This window comes from Nannobrachium achirus (genome assembly GCF_963921795.1).
Source record: "Nannobrachium achirus genome assembly, chromosome: 2".
NCBI classification, from domain to species: domain Eukaryota; kingdom Metazoa; phylum Chordata; class Actinopteri; order Myctophiformes; family Myctophidae; genus Nannobrachium; species Nannobrachium achirus.
Window position 1 is genome coordinate 78792251 of NC_137811.1, and position 12669 is coordinate 78804919.

General features: G+C 41.9%; 1 protein-coding gene across 1 annotated transcript in view; it reads left to right on the forward strand.

Annotated features, from left to right (window-relative positions):
• The window catches only part of kmt2bb (lysine (K)-specific methyltransferase 2Bb), a gene marked incomplete at its 5' end in the record, with an annotated part of 107280 nt that overhangs the window by 36402 nt on the left and 58209 nt on the right, over positions 1-12669 (forward strand). The window contains 5 exons of the mRNA XM_080744627.1: positions 2839-2961; positions 3239-3425; positions 4662-4902; positions 7665-7732; positions 12345-12593. Coding sequence (XP_080600753.1) covers positions 2839-2961; positions 3239-3425; positions 4662-4902; positions 7665-7732; positions 12345-12593 — 868 coding nt within the window. The remainder of the gene's footprint in view (positions 1-2838; positions 2962-3238; positions 3426-4661; positions 4903-7664; positions 7733-12344; positions 12594-12669) is intronic.

Sequence of the window (12669 nt, forward strand, 5' to 3'; positions counted from 1 at the left end):
CTAGAAACGCTGTGTTTCTGCTCTGTTTATTCTAGAAACGCTGTGTTTCTGCTCTGTTTATTCTAGAAACGCTGTGTTTCTGCTCTGTTTATTCTAGAAACGCTGTGTTTCTGTCACAAAGGAAGCTGTTGTGGTTTTAAACATCAATGCAGAGATGATCCACAGTCTTCATGTCTTTCTCAAACCAAACTGGGAGCTCTTGAAGTGCAGGGTTAGACTGATGTCAGCCTGTTCTCCTGGGTTAGGGTTAGGTTGGGCTTCACTAATGTCCGTCACAGTTCTGGAGGTTACTGTATGTTAGACCAGTGGTTCTCAACCTGTGGGTTGGGACCCCCAGAGGGGTCCCCAAATTATGTTGGGGGGTCCCCAGATGTTTAACTAAATGTTAACATTGTTTTCTCACTCAACAGTAAACAGACCAACATACAGTATACTGTTAAGTATATACATGGTATCTGCACATTTCTAAAGTGACAATTTAAGGATCTTTTAGTACTTCTGGTCAAACATTGGTCATTGATCTACATGCTCACAACGCCTCGCGTTGCGAGGCGTTGTAAGCTTGTAGATCTGCTATTTTCACAATTAAATAGATCGAGTCAAACTAAATGTAATGCCAACTCCTACAATTCCAAGTGCTTGTGCAGTGTGGGGGGTCCCCAGTTCAAATATGGTTATTCTGGGGGGTCCCCAGTTCAAATAGGGTTATTTTGGGGGTCGCGGCCTGAAAAGGTTGAGAACCCCTGTGTTAGACTGGTAGAAGTATGTTGGTCCTCCTATAGCTTCTATATGGAGGTTATGTTAGACTGATATTAGTATGTTTCTTCCTCTCACAGCTTCTATATGGAGGTTATGTTAGACTGGTAGAAGTATGTTGGTCCTCCTATAGCTTCTATATGGAGGTTATGTTAGACTGATATTAGTATGTTGGTCCTCCTATAGCTTCTAGCTGGAGGTTATGTTAGACTGATATGAGTATGTTGGTCCTCCTATAGCTTCTATGTGGAGGTTATGTTAGAGTGATGGTCCTCCTATAGCTTCTACATGGAGGTTATGTTAGACTGATATGAGTATGTTGGTCCTCCTATAGCTTCTATGTGGAGGTTATGTTAGACTGATATTAGTATATTTCTTCCTCTCACAGCTTCTGGAGTTTATGTTAGACTGATATAAGTCTGTTTCTTCCTCTCACAGCTTCTACATGGAGGTTATGTTAGAGTGATATTAGTATGTTGGTCCTCCTATAGCTTCTATATGGAGGTTATTGCGACCGTCAGGGAGCAGTTTACTATGAAAACCTCCACCGGCCGTCCGTCCGTCGGTCGGTCGGTCACACGTCACACGTCACACCTTTGCCCTGCTCATATCTCCGCATCAGTATATAGGGCTTGTTTGTTTATTGTATGACATCACGCCACATCATCAGCTGTGGACTCTGTGATGTCATCGTATCGCATCAGTATATAGGGCTTGTTTGTTTATTGTATGACATCACGCCACATCATCAGCTGTGGACTCTGTGATGTCATCGTATCTCCATATATGGCCATCTCCGTATATGGAGATATAAGTCGTCCATGCCCAAGTATGGGCTGGTGAGGTCAGACTTTGTGTGATGCGTAGGTTATCTCCATATATGGAGATTCAACATTCCAGGCAATGCTCTCTTCCCTGGTGAGAATTGCCCCTTTATATAGGGCTTGTTTGTGTATTGTATGACATCACGCCACATCATCAGCTGTGGACTCTGTGATGTCATCGTATCTCCATATATGGCCATCTCCGTATATGGAGATATAAGTCGTCCATGCCCAAGTATGGGCTGGTGAGGTCAGACTTTGTGTGATGCGTAGGTTATCTCCATATATGGAGATTCAACATTCCAGGTGTAACTATGGCTACCCGTATGACGTGAGAGGTGGAGGTTGTGCTATTTGTGGAGATAAGCGACCAACGGTCGCTTATCTCCCGATTAGGGAGTCTTACTGGTGTTAGAGTGATATTAGTATGTTGGTCCTCCTATAGCTTCTACATGGAGGTTATGTTAGACTGATATTAGTCTGTTTCTTCCTCTCACAGCTTCTAGCTGGAGGTTATGTTAGACTGATATAAGTATGTTGGTCCTCCTATAGCTTCTACATGGAGGTTATTGCGACCTAGGTCGCACTTACTACAGAAAGCTCCACCAGGTGTCCGTGCGTCAGTCAGTCAGTCAGTCAGTCAGTCCGTCCGTCACACGTCAGACGTCACACTTTTGCCCTGCTCATATCTCTGCAACCGTTGCCCCGATCCATGCCAGATTTTGCACACACACTCCTTACCTGCCAAACTACAACCTCCAAGGACCCCCGGAGTTCCAGGGACCCCCAGGTCCCTGGGGGACCCCCAGGTGTAAAAAAAATACCAAATGTGCAAAAATGACCAAATGACCACCCCCACGGGGCTGCTCACGGGGAATTCCCGGGGACCACTCACTCCTGCTACTCCAGAACGGATGCAAAAGTGGTGGCGCCCCCAGTGGAGGACCCCCTCCACTGCAGCTCACATAAAATGCCCTAACTCGGCCTAGGAGCGTCCGGGAGAGCCGGGGCCGGTACCTATTCGTCCGCCAAGGCAACGCGGAGACCCCACCCCTCATTTCTCACATGGCCCTCTTCTAGCGAGACCTACGGTCGCTTATCTCCCGATTAGGGAGTCTTACTGGTGTTAGACTGATGGAAGTCTATTTCTTCCTCCCACAGCTTCTATCTGGAGGTTATGTTAGAGTGATATAAGTATGTTTGTCCTCTTATAGCTTGTTATGTTAGACTGATATTAGTATGTTTCTTCCTCTCACAGCTTCTATCTGGAGCTCCAGCCAACATGTCCAGCAGAGACGTTTCCTCCAAGAGACGCAGGAGGAAACGCAAGGACCAGCAGGAAGAGGACGTCCCGGTGAAGACTGAAGCTCCTCCAGGACAGGTAATCATTACTGTGTCTGTAGTTCATCTACTGTGTCTGTAGTTCATCTACTGTGTCTGTAGTTCATCTACTGTGTCTGTAGTTCTACTGTGTCTGTAGTTCTAGTAGAGCAGTAGGTAATCATTACTGTGTCTGTAGTTCTAGTAGAGCAGTAGGCCTAAATGTATGGTAGTTGTACTTCATGTATCTTCCAGATGTCTCCAGGTCTTCATGTGTCTTTGTGTCTTCCAGGTCCAGATCCTGTCTCCAGTTCTTCATGTATCTTTGTGTCTTCCAGGTCCAGATCCTGTCTCCAGTGTGCCAGGAGTTCCGGCGGGCCGGCGGCCCCAGGATCAAACACGTGTGCCGCGCCGCCGCCGTGGTTCTGGGGCAGCCGCGGGCGCTGGTGCCCGACGACATCCCCAGACTCAGCGCTCTGCCTCTGCACGAGAGGACTGGCATCTCACCCTCCTCTGTCCCTAAAGGTATGTCTCTGCACGAGAGGACGGGCATCTCACCCTCCTGTCTAAAGGTAGTTAACATGAGAGGACTGGCATCTCACCCTCCTGTCTAAAGGTAGTTAACATGAGAGGACTGGCATCTCACCCTCCTCTGTCTAAAGGTAGTTAACATGAGAGGACTGGCATCTCACCCTCCTGTCTAAAGGTAGTTAACATGAGAGGACTGGCATCTCACCCTCCTGTCTAAAGGTAGTTAACATGAGAGGACTGGCATCTCACCCTCCTGTCTAAAGGTAGTTAACATGAGAGGACTGGCATCTCACCCTCCTCTGTCTAAAGGTAGTTAACATGAGAGGACTGGCATCTCACCCTCCTCAGTCTAAAGGTAGTTAACATGAGAGGACTGGCATCTCACCCTCCTCAGTCTAAAGGTAGTTAACATGAGAGGACTGGCATCTCACCCTCCTGTCTAAAGGTAGACAGGAGGGTGAGATGCCAGTCCTCTCATGTTAACTACCTTTAGACAGAGGAGGGTGAGATGCCCGTCCTCTCATGTTAACTGCCAGTCCTCTCGTGTTAACTACCTTTAGACAGGAGGGTTAGAACTACAGACTCACTCCCTATAGCTTCCATTAGAACTGCAGACTCACTCCCTATAGCTTCCATTAGAACTACAGACTCACTCCCTAGCTTCCATTAGAACTACACTCACTCCCTAGCTTCCATTAGAACTACATACAGACTCACTCCCTAGCTTCCATTAGAACTACACTCACTCCCTAGCTTCCATTAGAACTACATACAGACTCACTCCCTAGCTTCCACCGTGGACTGAAGACTCCACCTAAACCCATAGCACTGCTGTAACACTCAGTGACCACACATGAAGCTAGATAGCATTTTTAGGTTTTGTTCTCCTCCCAGACGTGGGCTCTCCTGACGAGTCTGACAGCCTGTCTTATTGTTATTGTTATTAATAATATCATTATTATTATTATTCTGTCTTATTGTTATTAATAATATTAATATAATTTAGACGTGGGCTCCCCTGACGAGTCTGACAGCCTGTCTTATTGTTATTGTTATTAATAATATCATTATAATTATTATTCTGTCTTATTTTTATTAATAATATTAATATAATTTAGACGTGGGCTCCCCTGACGAGTCTGACAGCCTGTCTTATTGTTATTGTTATTAATAATATCATTATTATTATTATTCTGTCTTATTGTTATTAATAATATTAATATAATTTAGACGTGGGCTCCCCTGACGAGTCTGACAGCCCGGTGCTGTCGGAGCAGAAGGTGACGAAGGTGAAGAAGACGTCCAGCCTGGTGAAGAGGAAGGGTTTTAAAGGTCTGGGTCCGTTCGGCTACCGCTCCCGCCGCTGTGGCGTCTGTAAAGGCTGCAACCACGAGGACGACTGCGGAGACTGCATGAACTGTCTGGACAAACCCAAGTTTGGTGGACCCAACACTAAGAGACAGTGCTGTGTGTAAGTTAACCCATTCAGGCCTAGAATTACTGAATGCTTTAACCAGTGAAAAATAGCAGATGAGCTTGTAGATCTGCTATTTTTGAGTCACGAAAATGTGTGCAAATCTTTGAATATGTATTTTCAAAGCGAACGTTTGTAACTCAAATTTTGCTTCTGGGGGGTCCCTGGAACTAGATATTTTGAGATGGGGGTCCGTGGCCAAATAAATATCATTTTGGGGGTCCTTCACATGAAAAGGTTTGAGAACCACTGACATAGTAGTCTCTCAAGAACAGACTAACTGAGCTCCAGTTAAGTGAAAAGGACCTTTTCTTTGACGATGGCTGGCCAGATTGCTGACATAGAAACATAGGTTTTTTTCAAAAAACCTCAGAAGGATTCAAAAGACACAAAATTCTAATTTTCATGATTTTTCAAAAATAGCAGATCTACAAGCTCGCAGCGCGCTGTGAGTTAGCGCTGTGAGGTAGATGTAGAGGTTTGTAGCTTCTACAGCGACTGTGGTTTTAAAATAATACTTTGCATTCTTTTTATAATCGACCGAAGTGATTGGTTGCAGCTTTAAAGGAGTAGTTCACCCCCAAAATGACTTTTTTTCTATTGATTACTCATGTCATGGAGACTAGAGTTCAATAATATTTAAGTGTGCCTGCCATGCAATGGCAAAACACTTATTGTAATCCGCCATACTTAATAATATTCTTCCCACAAATTTGGTGCGCTAATAACTGCCGCACAATTTACGCCACCGCCGCAATATATACATCAAAACGTGCGGCTCGGCCGGGAATGGTGTGCTATTACTTTTCTAAGAGAAAAGTTGTATCGTTTAATTGATATTCATTTATTAGTGAATTAATTTTACCCATTGACTTATAATGGGAATCGCAAAAACTCACATTCAATATTTTTTTTCTCGCAAACCATAGGGGCTACAGTTTCAAAACTTGGAGAGGAGATTTATAATGATATCAAGGATTAAATAAAAAATAATTTCGTCAGTTGGCCTCATGGTGGCGCTATAACAGTCCACTTTACCTTTCGGCCTGTAACTCTTGAACCGTGGGTCGGAAAATTAAAATTCCTTTTTCCCTGGATTCCTTGGGTCATGACGCATCTCCTCATATAGGCCACGCCCATTTGCGTCAGGATAGATTTTCCGCCATTTTGAATTTTCTTCAAAACACACTTTTTGCTCCTTTTCCTACATATTTTCTCCAAATGTCACAAAAATCGATACACACGATCTATGGACTCATGCGATAAACATATTTAAACGATATTTTGATAGTCCATACCGTTCTTCCGTAACAGGGTTCCAAAGTTAGCGGGTGGAGCCCGTTTTGTAAGAAGTAGCCATAAATCACAAACGAAACATCCAGTCAAAACCAAATTTTAACCACAAGTGGGGGGCGCTATACTGTACATATACCCAAAAGCATTTCCACTTCGACCCATAGGGGGCACCACAAACGCGCAAAACGTAACCGCTAATGCTAACAAATGCTAATGCTAACAAATGCTAATGCTAACACATGCTAATGCTAACAAATGCTAATGCTAACAAATATGCTAATGTTAACACATACAAGGTTGCACACACTTGGCGAGCTGCAGGCACACTTAAAATTTCTTAGAAATTTTCTTTTCTAGTTTTAGTTTTTTATCGCATTCTTAACTCATTGAGTGCCAGCCTATCACCACTAGAGGGCGCCCAGTGACCAGAGAATAATAGAGATATGCTGGTAATGCATGCCCAAGCCCTGGAGCCATGACTTGCCTGAACACTTTCCTTTGTGCATGTACAGAGGATGAAGTTAGCTTGAAGTTAGCTATTGGCTACCAAGCATTTTAGAAGCCTTATTTTCGTCAACTTAGCCATGATTAAACCTTGCACACCTCATGCATGGGAAAAAAACAGAGAAGAATGAGCTCTAAAAAATCCAATGCAATCCTGGATTGCATTGGAGTGGATTTGTGCAGTTTGTTCACAGCTTTCAAACAAAAAAATCCGATTGGAAATCCGTTCAGGCATTCTTGAGATAATCGCCATTATGTTTTACATGTAATGTAAACAAAAATGGCTGCCCTGTATGTTAGATGGGGTTGTATGGGGGTGGAACATGCAAAATCGCGATTGAAATCATGTTCACCAGATTTGATGGGGTCCAAAAAAAAAAAAAAAAAATTCAAAAAAAATGTTTTCAAAAAAAAAAAAAAAAAAAGTTTTTTTTTTTTTTTTTTTTTAAAGCCGAACTTGTTCGGGATCGGCACTCTACGATACGCTAATAAAGCCGAACTAGTTCGGGATTGGCACTCAAAGAGTTAAGACAACAATGTGATAACAATAAATTTACCCCCATTCGTTCCGGATGGGGACCCGTTTCCCCATCCGGAATCAATGGGGGGTAAATTTACTCGAATCAAATTTTTGTCTTAGGAATGTGACAAAAACCTAAAAATATTATTGAACTCTAGTCTCCATGGCTGGACTAATCAATAGAAAAAAACTCATTTTGGGGGTGAACTACTCCTTTAAAGAGAAACCACATATTATGTTAATTTTACAACATTCCATCCTCGTCAGTGTTTGATTACATTTAACTATTAAAAGTGAAACTTTTGTGTTGTAATTTAAAGGTATACTCCTACTACTACTACTACTACTACTACTACTACTAATGTGTGTTTTACATGTATAATAATGTGTGTTTTAAAGCTATTATAAGGGTAATAATGATAATAATTGTGTTTTCTAGGTATAAAAGGTGTGATCAGATTGAGGAGAGGAAAGCTCGACGTCTGAGTGGCAGAACGGTCCCTAAAGGTCAGAGTTCATTATTATGTTTCTACAGCTTCATGTGAGTTTGTGTTGACCATCATTTTAAAATACAACCGTGATGATCTGTGTGTAAGTTATGGTCCATAGAAAACATGATGATCTGTGTGTAAGCTATGGTCCATAGAAAACATGATCTGTGTTTAAGTTATGATCCATAGAAAACATGATCTGTGTATACATTTTTTTTTCAAAAAAAATGTTTTTTTTCAAAAAAAATGTTTTTTTTTCAAAAAAAATGTTTTTTTTCAAAAAAAATGTTTTTTTTCAAAAAAAATGTTTTTTTTCAAAAAAAATGTTTTTTTTCAAAAAAAATGTTTTTTTTCAAAAAAAATGTTTTTAAAAAAAATTTTTTTTAAAAATGTTTAAAAAAAAAAAAGTTTTTCAAAAATTTTTTTTTTGAAAAAAACATTTTTTTTTCAAAAACTGTCAGTCAAAACATTTTTTTTTTTCAAACAAACATTTTTTCAAAAAAAATTTTTTTTCAAATTTTTTTTCTAAACTTTTTTTTCAAAATTTTTTTTCAATTTTTTTTTTCAAAAACTTTTTTTTTCAAAAAAACTTTTTTTTTCAAAAACTTTTTTTTTTTTTTCAAAACACTTTTTCAAAAACTTTTTTTTTCAAAAAACTTTTTTTTTTTTTCAAAAAACTTCTTTTTTTTCTGGAAAAACCCCACTAGATGCGCCCCTGAGCAAACAGAGGCCGTTTTGGTATTGCAGCTGGAGAGCCTCATTATAGTAGAGCTAGAACAAACAAAAAGAATGGTCAGAGTGTTTGTTGAGGGTTAAAACCTGTCTAAGACTCAATTTTGAGCATATATTTATACAAAAAATATAGTTTTAAAAGCATGGTGTAGGCCCTTTAAAACGTGTTTTTACTAAAACTAGAGTGATTGCATACATACTCGGGGGTTCTACAGGAGCATATGGAACCATTTTACAACCACCAGCCTAGTGGTAAGTGTTCATTGAATTGCTACAACTTTGTGGCTGATAATGAAAAACCCTATGGTAAATATGAATGGCCAGCTTGCTTCCGACACCTCACTGCGATGCTCTATGGGAAAAGAAGCAGAGATAAATCCATGTTTTTACAGTGAGAGCAAAAGGAATCAGATGTCAGCAGAAAACTATTTCTGCTAGGAATCATGTTGTTTGTTTGTTTTTTCGTTCAGACTAAACCTTTATCGTTCCCTCCGCCCCCTCAGTTCTGGCGATGCCAACCTCCTAGAATTCACCCATAAAACTAAAAAAAACACCTGGGGTGACAACAGCCCCCACCCTCTGGAACCCACTCCCACCTCACATAAAGGGTGGGGGCTCCGCCCTAGCTGTGTTCAAAGCCTCCCTCAAAACATTAACACAATGACTGCCCCAGCCCGAGTTGCCCGAGTTAAAAAAAAAAAAAAAAAAAAAAAAGAATATATATATATATTTTTTTTTCAAAAAAAAAATGTTGGACCGCCTTCTAACTATTAGGCATGATCGCGATCGCAAAATTGCATGTTTAACCCAAATACCAACCCCATCTTTAAAACATGGCGGCCATGTTTGTGAACGGATTTCCAAGCGGATTTTTTTTGTTTGAAAGCTGTGAACAGCCTGCACACACGTGGTGCATGATCTAGGCATGGGCGTGCATGATCCGTGCACTATGAATTACATGGAAGTCTATGGAGACTCAATGGGATTTAACACACGGGTGACTAACCGGTCCGTTAGGCCGATTTTGAGATTTCAAAGTGCAATAACTCTCCCTGTGAAGGTCTCAGAAATTTCCCCTTCCATGACTTTTCCTAAATACTCAAGATATATGTTCTCGTTTTTTTTCCGCTTCTGAAACGTTTCCTAATTATGAAATAAAATACAATTATACCACTCTGACGGTAGTTATCGGCAGAAAAGACCGCTCTCCCCCATTCTCCCCCTCCTAAGAGAATTCACACGTTTAGCGCTCCCGGAGTGCGCCTTTGTTCAAGGTAATGGATCATTTGCATTTCACTGTCAGCTTAGCAAAGACATTAAAACCACTACCTGGAAATGTTTTATTTCATAAATAGTATCAATATAATATTAATTATGAGAATCGCTATGGTGTATATAATGTAGGCCTCTTATTATTTTAGCCGTGCAGGAGCAATCATTTGCGGGGAGATGATGCTCTTGCTGACCGGGAGAAGTGTGACGCTGCTGCCACTGCACAGCGTGTTTCTAAAAGCTAAGCATCATTTCAGCTAATAATACATATAAAGAACAACTGGGTGATCTATAAGTTATCGGCCAAAATGAATCTCTTGTATAGAAGCGTGTGCCTACACGGCACACGCTGCACCGGGAGACACGGCCCTAATCTCCCGGTGCAGTCAGCCTGTTCTGTCCGAGTGGAGACGGCTTTTAGATGGGCACGCATGTCACGGTGCCGATCAAACAGTATAGGCACCCGACACTTGTGTCCTGCACGTTTAATTTCTAATGGATAATCATTTGCTTTTCATTGTTACATGCCTAAGCAAAAAACACTACGTGAACATTTTACAGAGTGAAGAGAATGTGAATTATCTCTCTCTCTCTCTTTCTCTCTCATAATTTCTCTGCCTCGCTCTGTCTATCTCTGCTACACCGTTCCCTCTCTCTCTTTCTCCCGTGCCCAGTTTGCGCAAATGGAACCTTATTTATTATATATATATTTAACTATCGAGAGCGCTCTCTTTCTTTCTCTTTCCCCTCCCTCTCTGCATGCATGCGTGCATGCGTGATGTCGGGACATCACATTACCTAAACATGATTCATTGGCTGGTTTTGTGAGTTGTCTAATAATAGCTAATACGAATGAAAATCGGGACATATGAAGGCGTAATTCTTTTACTTCGCTTCGTATGGCGTTGTGAGCTTGTAGAAGATTGGCTATTTGTGTAACAAAATACCCTATATTGTCAATGAACAAAACTAAGCCAAATGGAACCATACAGGTCCATTTGGTTTCATTTTACGCACTCTCTTTCTCCCACATGAAAGGAACCTGCCTCTCTCTCCACGTCTTTTTTTTAATACTTTTTTATACCACGTCCACGATCAAACCATGCATGCGTTCGTTCCTATACAGCGCAAGGCATATCTCTCTCTCTCTCTCATGCATGCGTGCGTGATGTCGGGACATCACATAACCTTGCCTTTCACCGCATAATCAATAGCGCGGTGCGCCCCGCTGTGTTGGCCTTGAATCTCCCAAATCGTAAATAAAACAAAGCCATAAAAGATATGTTTCTGGATAAACAAAGGTGTCTATAACCACTCAAACTGCATGGCGCACTGTGCGCAAAGACGCTGATCATTGATTTATTCCTGCATGCAAAACCGAACTGTTTTAAAATGACTTTCAAAACTCAACAATCTGCGATAATACAAAGGCCTCGGCGCGGATGCTGGGCTGCGCTGCGAAGCGATACGAAATTAAACCAGTGACATTAAAAGTAAGATCATGCTACAAACTTAGTGTCATTTTCCCAAGCCTGTTTTTTTCCTGCTAAACCATGAAGTTAACATTGAAAGCGAGAGTATTTGAGACGTCAATTGAAATGCTAATTCAAATTCGAAAGACAATAGAACCCCCGCTGGCAGCAGGGGGAGGAAGTGTTGCGCTCCTGGGCCAAAAGGGAGAGAATCTAACGGTCAAAATGAACGATAAATGCAGGCGTAGTGGTAGTTTTTTATTTTCAGTCACCCAAGTGTTAATGGTTTGATGGTGGCAGTAAATGGTAAATGGTGCATTTATATAGCGCTTTTATCCAAAACGCTTTACATAGATTGTGCATTACATTCACCCATTCACACACACATTCATACACCGGTGGCGGAGGAAACCATGCAAGGCACCAACCTGCTCACCGGGAGCAACTAGGGGTTCAGAGTCTTGCCCAAGGACTCTTCCACATTAACTCAAGGGGAGCCCGGAATCGAACTGGGAACCCTTCGGGAACCCTTCGTGCTCTAATAACGGTTTCTCTACCCCTGAGCCATGCCGCCCCACAGTAAATGTGGAACTACAGACTCTCATCTTTCTTATGGTGTATGGTTTGACATATCTCACACCAACACAGAATTAGACATTTCCCTGGTGGCAGGGAAATGGTTACGTTGATTTTTAAAGGTGGCAGTCATTGTGTTAACCATTTGGACCCTAGCATCTATATTCTTAGAACCTTTGCTGAAAATAGCCGATCTACAAGCTTCATAATGCCTCGCGCTGCGAGGGTGAGGCATTGTGAAGCTTGTAGATCGACTATTTTCGTCAAAGAGGCGCTCCTCTCTCAGCCTGGGTCCTTCCAGTAACGATGAGTACAGTGGGAGTATAATAATAAACCTGTAATAAATGGTCCTCCTCTCTCAGCCTGGTGAATGTTTAATAAATAATAATAATAATAATAAATGTGTATTAAACAGCTCATGGAAAGAGGAGGCGCTCGTCTCTCAGCCTGGGTTCCAGTAACGATGAGTACAGTGGGAGTATAATAATAAACCTGTAATAAATGGTCCTCCTCTCTCAGCCTGGGTTAATGGTTAATAAATAATATTAATAATAATAATAACTCTGTATTAAACAGCTCATGGGAAGAGGCGTCGCTCGTCTCTCAGCCTGGGTCCTTCCAGTAACGATGAGTACGAGGATGGGGTGGTGAAGGCGGAGCCAGTGGACGGCCAGAGCCCCTCGGTGAGGAAACAACCCAAACGCATCGTTAAACCTCGCGTCTACCTCGACCTCCTGGACTACGACTCTGACCTGGAGGGAGGAGCCAGGCCAAGCTCCGCCTCCCCCGCCAGGAGGAGGGGCCTGGGACCACGCTTTAACCAAGGTACCGTTTATAATGTTTTTAATATTAACTTTTATTACTAACACTACTGGGACCACGCTTTAACCAAGGTACCGTT